This window comes from Lagopus muta, chromosome 1 (assembly GCF_023343835.1).
Source record: "Lagopus muta isolate bLagMut1 chromosome 1, bLagMut1 primary, whole genome shotgun sequence".
Lineage (NCBI taxonomy): Eukaryota > Metazoa > Chordata > Aves > Galliformes > Phasianidae > Lagopus > Lagopus muta.
This window is the reverse complement of record NC_064433.1, coordinates 45,116,856-45,128,910: the sequence shown is the minus strand read 5'-3', so window position 1 is coordinate 45,128,910 and position 12,055 is coordinate 45,116,856. Positions and strand designations below refer to the sequence as shown.

The following is a 12,055-nucleotide window of genomic DNA, read 5'->3' as shown; positions in this document are numbered from 1 at the left end:
TAAATTTGATTTTGTATTAAACAATTTGAAGTATTATTAGAAGAGAGTGTGGTTTTAAAAAACAATTTCATTTCGGTAACGGTAACGGGATAGTAACGATAACACCAACCAGCTTTAGGAAATCCTGAATTATACTTGACGCTTCTCTTTTTAATGTTACTTACTGCAGGATTTGAACAAGCGTTTGTCCCTGCCTGCTGATATCAGGATACCCGATGGTTATCTTGAAAAGTTACAGATTAACAGCCCGCCGTTTGATCAGCCCATGAGCAGACGATCTCGTAGAGCATCTCTAGTAAGTGTAATGCATCTTCTTGACCTCCTGGGTCTTAAGATTCCATTTAATGCAGATGTCCCTGTACTAGAAATGTGGTTCAACTTCATTTGCACCTTGAGTTGTATGTCCTGAAGGACAGAGATTGGTGTGTACTGAGCACCTTTAAAATCCATTTAAACAACACGCTTTCCTTTCATTCTCTTCCCCTTCTCTCTTCTGCAGACTTTTCCCTGTCACTTCTTAGTGAGGGTCTTGAGCTGTTGAAATCTGTGGCTAAATTTTACTCCCATAGTACATCCTTGTACTGTTTTGAACAGTGATGATCATTTGATCCAAGAGCCTCTCTAGTCTTAGGTCCACACCGTGTGTCTTGTCACAGAGTAGGAGAGCTCTAAAGTAGCATAATGTGAAGACAGCTATTCACTTTTCTTTCTGTATTTTTAAACAAATTTTCTTTCTCAAATTTGCTGTTGAAATGATTATATTTTTTGGGAAGCATATATGAATTCATAAGAATATTAATAAATAAATTCATATTTACCTTTTCAGGTGTATCTTTTTATTGGGTTGTTTCAAATAATAAGTCTTTCTTTGGGAACAGCAGAAGGATTCCTATATACTGATAAAAATACCAGAAATCCTGGTTAAGTGTTAAATATGCACAACCCTGAAATAGTCCAAAAACTAGCTTTTTCTTCTTTTTGCAAAGGCCATTAAATTTTAGCCATTATTTGATTATAATTGTTGTGGTAGACTAAAGCCCTGATCTGCATGTTATCATTTGGAAGAACATTATTAAAAGAAGGGCTGATTGGATCAAAGCACTGGAAGTAATAGTAATGTAGCAAGCTTAAAACTACTTACTTACTGATGTAGCATTGAAAAGGGGACTGTATTTTCCAGAATCTTCTCTTCTCAGATGTTACTGTATTAAAGACCTTTCAGTAGAGTCCTTTTGGTGGTAGAATGTAATATTTGAAGGCTAGGGGAGTTCCCTGCGTATTTTATTTTTGTTGCTCTTTTAACACTGAGCAATTGGAGTCCCCTCCTCTTTCCATTCTAGAAGAATGAAAGAAAAACACTGCCCTCTAATGAATGTGATGTGAGTATGGAATCAACTTCCTGTCACAAGGTTGTTTTGTTTTGAATTTTGAAAATGGTTTTCGGGGCTTGAAGGTCAAAGTTAAATGTGCCAGCAATGCTGGATTCTCTGCATTGTTATTTTGAAATAATGAGAGAACCTAGAATCATTATTCTGAGATTGTCACTGAAAGCTTGCTATCAAGTTAGTATTTACAATATATAAATATAACTTGCTGCTTTAAAATGTACTGCTCTCTTCAACGCTTAGTAGGTATCAAAATAGAAAAACAGTAAAAATTATTGAGAACTTGTTATGCTTTAGGTCTTTGGAAAAATGAGCTTCTATGGTAATTTTATTTTGTGTATACTGGTACAGTATTGCATTCACAGCAGTAAAGATGCTTCTCTTATGCACCAACCTCTTTAAATAAGAGATCGTAAATAGAATCTGTCAGTGTTTCTGGGTAGATCAAGATGAATAGATGATTTTTACATGAGAAATTTTTTTTTCCAGAAGTTATTAGCATTAAAGATTCTAAGAAATTAGGCTTTGAAGTTGTATTTCCAATTTTCTAGTAATAATAAGACTGATGGGTTCAAGGTCTCATTTATTTTCTCCTTTCTATTCAGAGTCCTATCTTTTAATTCAGATACCACTTCACAGTATATCTGTAGGTCAAAATACACTTCGGAAACATAATGTTTACTTTGCTAACATTATTCCTGCGTTATATGGTACATTTAGAATCTCACTGGAGTAGTAAGAATTGTCAGTATCAACTTTGCTTGTATTTTGAGATAAACGGGCTTCACACCAAGCTTCTAAAGCTTCACACCAAGCTTCTAAATAAGCTTGATGCTAAAACAGTTCAATCTTAACACTAATATAAGAAACTAGAATTACTCTTTGTACTTTCATGTTAACTAAATTAAATGTGCCCATTTTTTCTCTTAGATATGTCAGAAGAATTTGTAGACAAGGTCTTAAATTTACTTTGTGTTTTCATGTTCTGAAAATGAACAGGGGTATTTGTGTTAGTATACTGTTGTGGTATGTTGCTGTCAAGTCTTAGTCCAGTCAACAGTATTTGTGTTGCACACAGTGATATAACATAGAATTGTAACATCCTTTGGATTTTAGGAGCAAATCAGCTTTCTCTGACCTGCAGATATAATTGCTGAAACCAGTCAGGGGTCAGAGTATCTTTCCTTAGAAAGAAATACTATGTGTGGAAGTGGATGGAGGAAGTGATGCTAGAAAACTTGTTTTTTTGTGTGTTACAGTATGTTTGTTTGTCTGTAAGGCAAATCCTTATGAAACCAGTGAGTTTGGGATTTTGGCATGCTACAGGCTACACACGCTTTGTAAATCAGTTTAAAAAGTGTCATGTTTTATATCTGATTTCAACATTCTTATGCTGTAAGAGCAATATAAAAGTTTGTAGTAACTGAGAATGGTCTTAAACAGAACTTTAATAGACAACTATTAAATATGAGAGTGGCAATAGGTTTAAATGGAAAAAAAAATAATGATCTTTGAGGCTGTCTTCCAAAGGCATAGACAGATAAGCTGTCTTGACATGTGCTATAGAGGTAAGTCGTTGACCAAAGATAAAGAAGGTGAATAGATCCCAATAAAATACTTTAAGACTTGAAATTATGAGTCATGAAATGTAAATTGCTGGGAAAAAAGCTGACGTCTAAGGAGGGATGATGTTTAAGGATTTTACTGGTGGAGTGTTAGACTGAAAAGGCTTTGAGAGGTCAGAATGGAAGAGGAGACCAGCAGCAGAGATCTTCAGTGTGTTCCATGTATTTGAAGAGAGAAAATAAATAATGAAAATTAGTTTGAAAGAAGCAGCTGCACATGGATATAATAACCAAGAGAAAAGATGGAATTGGGATGACTTCTGTGCCTTAAGTAAGGCTCATTAGTAATCAGATCAGAAGAGTGAGGACAATTTACAGGTAGGTAAACTGGAGGTAGTTTTTCCAGGATATGCAGTAGGCTGACTGACTGTCTGAATATTAGGCTTGGATACTGGGATGCTTTTGTATCATAATATGCTGAATCATTTTTAAAATAACTGGATTTCTTGAAGTTTGCTGTAGAACTGTCAGATATTTTTCTGAAAGAAAATTCAGTTCATTGATTAAATTATGTAAATGGCAGATGGTTAAATGAATAAAGGTGTCAATTTTTTTTTTTTTTTTCAATCTTCATTTATTTTCTTTGCAGTCAGAAATTGGATTTGGAAAAATGGAAACCTATATCAAGTTAGAAAAACTTGGAGAGGTATGTATAGATTTCTTTTGAAATGACTCCTTCTTTGCTTGCATTTCATTATTGGGTAGCTGAGCACTTGCAGAGGGTACCCAGACAGATTGTGGAGTCCCCTTCTTCGGAGATCTCCAAAAACCCATCTGGATGTGGTCCTAAGCTGTCTCCTCTGGGTATCTCTGCTTGGATTAAGGGGGTTGGACCAGATGACTTCCAGAGGTCCCATCCAGTCTCAGCCATTTTGTGATTCTGTGGTCTGATAGCAGTGATTTATGTGAAATTGATATAAACGTTAACTGAAATTCTCTATAACCTTGGAGATACCTGTTCAATTTCTCTTTGCAGTAAATCAAACATTTGACATTGCATACAAGCACCACTATCACAGAAATGTTCTGTGCATATATAATAATAAAACAAGCAGGAAAAACATCACTGAGTTGGAAAAGGGCAAGATTTAAGTAATACTGAGTTTTATTTGCCTTTTCTTTTGGGAGGGCAGTAATATGGCTTATCTCTACTCCAACCAGCCAGTGATTTTCAGAGAAAATAGAGGATTCAGGAGGGACCAGTTTGAGAGTGACCAGTAGTATCAAAAAAGGATACCGATGGGACGCACAGAACGTTGCAGAAGTAACCATAGTGTGAATATTGCAGTTAGTCCTCCATTTGCAGCATTCTCATTCCCCATTTTTTCTCTAGTACTTGTTAGATGCCTCACTAGACATAATGCTGTCCAGCTTTGGAGAATTATTAATCTAGTAGCTATCAAGTCCTAATTGTGCATTTTATCCCACTCGTGTTACAAAGTGTAATGGAAAGTACAGGATGTATCTGTGGTAATGTAGGGCACTTTCCCTAACTTGTTTCTTCCTCTTGCAATTCATGATGTTAGTTATGCTTACTCACTGTTCTGTTGGAATTTCTTGTTGTGTTTGAGTCTTTTAGTGTCTGCAAAAACTGAAAAAGATGAGCTTCATGATATTCACGTTCAGGATGTCAGCAAAAACAAAACTTTGACTTGTTCTCTTCCCAAAACATTCTCATGTAAAACACATAGCAAAGACAAAAAACGGTGACCAGAAGGAATTATGTTTTTCTAAAAATAGTGGTAGAATTTGTCAGCTGCCATTGGAAACTTCACTGAAGCACAGTATAGCCATACCTGAGATAGTTTTAATCATAGACTCATAGAATGGCTTGTGCTGGAAGAGATCATAAACACCATCTAGTTCCAGCTCCTCTGGACAGTGTTGCCAACCAACTAAATCAGACACCAGAACAGGTTGCCTAGGGCCCCATTCAGTGTGGCCTTGGGACATCTCCAGGGATGGGACATCCACAGCTTCTCTGTGCAACCTTTTCTCTGTTCCAGTGCCTCACAACCCTGTGACTAAGGAATTTCTTCCTTATTTCTCATCTGAAGCTACCACCTTTTAGTTTAAGGCCATTACTCCTTATGCTATCACTGTCAGACTGTAAAACATCAGTCTCCCTCCTGACTATAAACTCAGAGCTGCAGAATCATAATTCTGGCTGCTTAAGGTGATAAATCATAACAGCAGTGAACTCAATACAAGTTGATCAAACTTCTTTGATAGGTATATGGTGTACATCTATTTGTGTAATTTCAGAGTTAGTAAGCATGTGCATCCCTTGTTGTCTTCTGTGTGCTCAGATGTTTCCAAAATATTTTTCTAGTTTAACCGCTATTAAAAAAAAAAAAAAGAAAGAAAGAAAAAAGAAGGAAAAGCTAGTCTTAGGCCAAATGAAAGCTATTTCAAACTTAGATGGAAGTTTCTTTTCTTTTTGATCTTTCGATGAAGAAGCAACTTCTTTTTCCATTTTGTAGGGTACTTATGCAACAGTTTATAAGGGGAGAAGTAAATTGACAGAGAACCTGGTGGCTCTGAAAGAAATTCGCTTGGAACACGAAGAGGGAGCACCTTGTACAGCCATAAGAGAAGGTGATAACTTCTGTCACTCTTTAGAATATCAGATACTTCCAGCTTTCTTTTTGACTTAAGCATTGTTAGGGCTTGGAAATATATCATCTATATGGGACATTAAAAAACTGATACTTGTTTTGATGAGGAAAATTTTAATCTTAGCCATGTTAAGAGTTAATGTTTCAAACAATATGGGAGATGTTTGTGTTTTCAAGCATAATATTATAAATGGATGAGTTTATACTGAATTAGACTAATACTGTCATTTTCAGGGATTCTGAATACATTGTATGAAATGACTGCTTCTGCTCAAACAGTACTGTATAGGAAATAATTTTATTTTGGTTTTTACCTAGATGTGCCCGGTATTTTGATTAAGTACATTTCCTTTACTTGGATTAACTTAATTCTATATAAATGTTATGGTCTCAAAAATAGCTTTTTAATTTTTTTTGAAAAATTAACTTACGTGTGGACTTACTAGAAATGCTTTTACTGCATCTTTTGTATTAATTTGCTTTATATTTCAAATTCTTCTTTGCAGTGTCATTATTAAAAGACCTGAAGCATGCAAACATCGTTACATTACATGACATTGTTCACACAGACAAGTCTTTGACTCTTGTTTTCGAATATCTGGTAAGCTTTTAAAACAACTAGTGAGCTTTATATTCCATTTATTTCCTTAAAAATACTGAGTAACAAACACAGAAAATTATTTTTTTTTAATACTCTATTTTTATCCTGCATATAGACTTACTAGACTGAAAATTATACAGCTGTGTTCAGTTCTCAGAGCACTGTAAATTGGCAGATAATATTCTGATTCATACCAACTCATACCAAATTCAGTAACTATTAAAGGATAATTATGCCGTTATCTCACAGGGATTTTTTCACAACTTTTGCAAATGGTCTTAGTCTCTTAAGATAGATGATACTAAATTAGGTGGAGCTTTTGACACCCTTGAGGGTAAAGAGTGATGTTGACAAATTCAAGTGTTGGACAATCACCAACTCATGAAGATTAACAAGAGCAAGTGCTGGATTCTGTACCTGGGATGGAACAACCCTGAATATACATTTACAGGGTGAGGGATGAAAGGCTGGAGAGCAACCCTGCAAAAGGGGGGTATGTGGGCTGTGGTTGAACATGAGGGTTCAGCAGGGTGCCCTGGCAGCTGAAAGGGCCAACAGTATGCTGGGTGCGCCAGGCACAGCACTGTCAGCCAGGCAGACCTCGAGTACTGGTGCAGGTTTGGGCACCACACTTATAAGGACATAAAGCTATTAGAGAGCCTCCAGAGGAGGTGAAAGGTGGTGAAAGGTCTAGAGGGCAGTTCAAATGGGGAGCAGGTTAGGTTCCTTGGTTTGTTGAGCCCAGAGAAGAGGAGGTGAGGGGAGGCCTTTATGGCAGCCTACAGCTCCTCACAAGGTGGGTGGAGGGGACAGCTCTGAGCTCTGCTTTCTAGTGACAGCAACAGGACGCAAGGAAACACCATGGAGCTGAGTCAGTGAGAGTAAGGCTGTATTTCAGGAAAAGGCTCTTCACCAGAGGATGATCAGGCACTGGAGTAGGCTCCCCAGGGCAGTGATCACAGCAGTGGTCACGGACCTGATGGAGTTCAGAGTGAGTTGTCCAACACTTCTTGACATAGGGTTTGAATTTTGAGTGGTCCTGTGTGGACTCAGTGAACCTTTTGGGTCCCTTTCAAGTCAGGATATTCTGTGATTCTATAATTAGGAAAAAACCATACTTTGGAGTAAACAGTTTCGCATTCCATCTTTCTGTAGCACTCTTCTAAAGCAAATATCCACAGTTACATCTCTCACTTCACAGTTTACTTTTCCATTGTATACTTTTTGCTTTCTCACTGAAGTTTTAATGGTATTTTTATGTAACATTATATATATATGTAGGCATTGTAAGAGGATTGAAAAAAGCTTACTTCCAGTGTAAGTGGAGAATGTAGCAGTTTCACTTAAAAGAAAAAAAAAACCCACCAAAAAACAAATTGTGACACTCACTGGGTGGAAGGTAAAGAAATAACAACTAACATTGTATAGGATAATGCAACTTGATGGAAAGCTTGGGTGGTTTTGCCCTCTGGAAAAGACAGTTTTCTGCATGTTCAGACTTCTGTGGTTTGGTTGTTGTTTTGTTTTTTGTTTGGTTTGGGTTTTTTTGTTTTGGTTTGGCTTGGTTTTTGGTTTTTTTTACCAAATACTGAACTTCAAAAATTCAAGTTTTCTGATGAATGATTTCTTGTAATAAAAAATAATGCTCACATTATGTTGTCCATAATTTTACTGAAAAGTAATGATCTTTTGACAGGACAAGGATCTGAAGCAGTACATGGATGACTGTGGTAATATCATGAGTATGCACAATGTAAAGGTGAGTATTCTAGTGAGCGTTCCAAGTTTCTCTGTTCTGACTGAAGAATTTTGGATATCTTAATAATCAGGAGATGTAAGATCTGAGATTTAGAGCTTTCAAAAAAAACAAAAACCACCTTTATTTTGACTATTGGACCTGACTCAACTACATTTAATCAAGTGGAGTCTTTCTTTTTGCTTTTGATAACCTTCAAGTGCTTAAAGCAATAAAAAGAATTTATATAACTTTATATAGGATTTCATTCTCTTTGACATTACATATTTAAAACAAAAATTTTCTTAAAATCAATATATCTATAACTGTACTGACATCTTTCCATTATTGTGTACTCATTGAGGTAAGTCCTTATTTTGGTCCTCAAAGTCTGTGTACTCAGCAAGGAAAATGTGACCTCAGTCATGATTGTGGGTTTGGATTGCTTGTGTTACTGTCTGTAACACAAGAAAGATGCTTTAATTTGTATTTAACAATAAATTCTCCTCTCCATTAGTAATAAAACAAATTATTTTATTTAAGATTTAATTGACGGTCACTTTTAACTGTAGCTGTGGCTGGGTCCCATGACTCAGTTCCAAATCTGGCCTGGTGAGACTGACACAGTTTCAAATGTCTCTTCTAAAAGCAGTCTGTCATTTGGAAATCTAGGATATCTGTTTATGTTTTTTAATACTACAGCTTTATGAGCAAGATTCCAAAGAGAGGAAAATACTAACTTGAAATCAATTAAATTTCAGTGAAGGCTGGATTAACACAGTATTGACTTCCTGTCTTGCAACCTCTGCTGTACTGTACCTTCAAAGCAGCTTAATTAAGCTGTATGTAATTCATATAAGGGTTATTACTTGTATAATAAGCATACCTGAGAAAGTCTTTCATGCCTCTTGAGAAATATTGATTGTAATCTGTGAATCCTACTGAACTGAACCATGAGTTCGCAGATGAGATGGGAAAGCTACTTTTATTCTTAGACAGCAGTACACAGCACAGATTTCAATATTCCAAATAATGAGAAGTGATGGATTTCTTTTACTTACCAGTAGAGTTGTCATCCTTGTTTTTGGCTTAGATGCATGTTGAGAAATCTGTACTTTGTTGAATTGCATATGGGGTTTAGCTTAGACACTGGTCTCTGGTTAGGTCTCAGCAGATACTGCTGTTTGAAACAAAATTATGAGCTTGTGTGTATTTTCCTGGGACTTTAAAGAAAAATCCATGCCAACTGTCAGGAAGATCCACAATTTCTGTAAAATAATCTGCATTTCTTGACCAGCCCTTGCTGTCTCAGTGCACACTAGGAATGGCTATCGATGCCTACTGCAGGTCTGGTAATACCACGTGGGAATGGCTACCCTTGCAACAATATAGGCTTAAGTAGGTTGAACAAAGATGTTTGATTTCTCTTCAAAAAAAGGAAGAGAAATCCTACAAATCACTACAAATTTCATTTTTTCTCATGTAGATAGATCTGAGGTAAGCAAACTGAGAACAGATGCATGTAAACTACACCTGCTGTGTATTTGTCCAGCTTAGAGAAAAAATAATTGTTAGTGTTACCTGGTACAAAAATAAGCTGAAATGTTAGGAAATGGTCATATAATAATTGAGGCTGGCAAAAGCTACCCAAAAGTCTCATGTTCAAATTCAGACTTTTTATACCTACAGAAACTGTAATGATAAAGTAAACTGCTTTGGCTACCACTGCTAAACCTTTCTTCATCCCTTAGTACTTCTAAGTTTACATACATGCAGCATTAATATGTATGACTGGAGTTGCCTGGCTGGCTGGCTTTTGCAAAGGACCAGAACAAACCTGTGTGTATCAAGGTGAGGGGATGAATATAAATGCCAGAGGCAGTGGGGTTGTGTTGGTAATCTTCATTTTTCTACATTTCATGAGCTTGTGAATCCTGTTGTATTTTTCCAGTAGCCTGCCAAAATATTCTTTACACAGTGTTGCACAGTTGGATGGAAAGAGTGCTGAGCTGCATTTTAATAAGGGATCCTGTGGCAGAAAGTAACTTGAGTACAGTCAGAGGCGGTTACCTTTAAAGACATTAGTGTGGGAAACAGCAGTGGTAAATGCTTAAAAAAATAAATAGCCCTGTGGTTCTCTTATGCAGAACAAATCTCTCAAAATCTTTGTTGTAAAGTATCGTGGAAAAGCAGTGCATTAGCATGAAGGGATTTTAAATCTGATACTCAAGAGTGTGCTCGTATGGAAAGTTAATTCACTTCTTGTGAAGTATTTTTGTCTTGCTTACAGTACAGTGACTTAACTCTGCAGTGCCCAAGTAGACTTCTATAGTTAATGTAATCTGAAGATTAATGTTTATGGTCTTACTTATTTAAACGTTCTCTTTTGTAGCTATTTTTATACCAAATTCTTCGTGGTTTGGCATACTGTCATAGGAGAAAGGTGCTACATCGAGATCTGAAGCCACAAAATCTACTAATTAATGAGAAAGGAGAACTGAAGCTAGCAGACTTTGGTATGGACTGGAATTCTTCTGGAATAAATATTCTCTTTGTTTAGCATTGGGAAAATACTGAATGTAAACTATATAGAACTTTGGAATCTTTTGAAACTGGGAATGTGTATTTGCACATTTGCACTGTGAACGCTGGGAATATGAACTAGGAAGTGTATTAATTAATCTTCTTTGAACATCCCTGTCAATTTAGAAGGCTGGGATTCAGGACCTTGTCCTTATTGCTGTTGCTGTATCTCAGAATCCAGAAAAAGGCATGTTCCCTTGTCAGAATCAGTAGGGAAGAAATTTGCTGTTTGTGATGTAAAGTAGCTGCACTGTGTTCCTTGTAGTAGCTTCTGAACTGTAGCTGTGAGATCAGCATTGATGTATATGGTTGCTACCCAAGATTCTGTCAGTTTTACTGTTCTTTAGAAGTTGGTACTTAGTCTGTTTATTACTTCAGTCGTGAATACAGATATTCCACAAACTGTTGTTTTAGTTCCTGTCTTTCCTTTGAATAAGTTAGTGGAAACAGTCATCGTGGTTGCTGGAATTCATTTGAATGGGGCAAAGGAGAGAAGAGTGTGCAATTGCACTCACAAAGAAAAAACAGAACATCAAGTCTGTAGTAAATGTGTGTGTTCTCAAAAAGTGAAAGTCAGACTTCTACAGGGTATTAGAAAGTGTACTTATAGATCAGACTGCTGCTTGAGGTTTGAAATTAGTGTTACTGCTTTGAAATTGTCACTTAGTCACATCCTTAAGTTGGAGCTCAAGTTCTTTTTCGTCATGTTCCATGGTAGCTCCAAAGCATAGGAGTAACCAAAGTGAGCAAGAGAAAAGCTCTGTCTTCATACAGTATTGTTAGATGTTGCTCTATCACTTGAGTAGGGCACCAAGTTCTTTTGGGATTTCCAGTGAGCGCTTGCAGTAGAACATGACCTTCACACTTTTATTTTTTATGTCAGGAAAGTCCTTAAAAAGTTGTGTGCTACAAGGGGTTTCACAGATCATGAGGGATGATACTGTGTTGATATAATGCTTTGTTGTTTTGATGTAATGTATAGAATTAGTGCAGGTTTTGATCTGCTTACTTACCTTCTATGCTTAAAAACACTTCCCGTTATGTTAATGCACATAGTGGGAGACAAATGATAGAAATTAGGACTCTTTAATTGAATATAGTTCGGAAGGTATTTAACGGGTATGTTAAGGTTGATTTCTCATAAAAATCCTTTGTTAATTCCATGTGGAATAAGATTTAAGCAAAGCAGCATTGCATAAAAGCAGCACATTACCCCTTATTTTCTTTTTTATCAAGGATTGGCTAGAGCGAAATCTGTTCCTACGAAGACCTATTCCAACGAAGTTGTCACGTTATGGTACAGACCACCTGATGTTCTCCTCGGATCTTCAGAGTATTCAACTCAAATTGACATGTGGTTTGTGCAATTTTGTCAAGTTTCAAGTTTTCTTCTCACTCCAGCTGAAAAGATGCCAACTCTTCATTACTGTATAGTAGCATTCAAATACTAATTCTTTGAATTTTAGAAGCCTACAACCAAGTTAGGTTTCAGAGAAATTCTGAATGCT

General features: G+C 36.4%; 1 protein-coding gene across 2 annotated transcripts in view; it reads left to right on the top strand.

The window, feature by feature from the left end:
• Positions 1–12,055, top strand: part of CDK17 (cyclin dependent kinase 17) — an 87,484-nt gene that overhangs the window by 69,722 nt on the left and 5,707 nt on the right. For both annotated transcript variants that reach the window (XM_048926445.1, XM_048926363.1), the window contains 7 exons: positions 170–295; positions 3,600–3,656; positions 5,494–5,608; positions 6,135–6,229; positions 7,926–7,988; positions 10,357–10,480; positions 11,784–11,904. In XM_048926445.1, the coding sequence (XP_048782402.1) occupies positions 170–295; positions 3,600–3,656; positions 5,494–5,608; positions 6,135–6,229; positions 7,926–7,988; positions 10,357–10,480; positions 11,784–11,904 (701 nt within the window). The remainder of the gene's footprint in view (positions 1–169; positions 296–3,599; positions 3,657–5,493; positions 5,609–6,134; positions 6,230–7,925; positions 7,989–10,356; positions 10,481–11,783; positions 11,905–12,055) is intronic.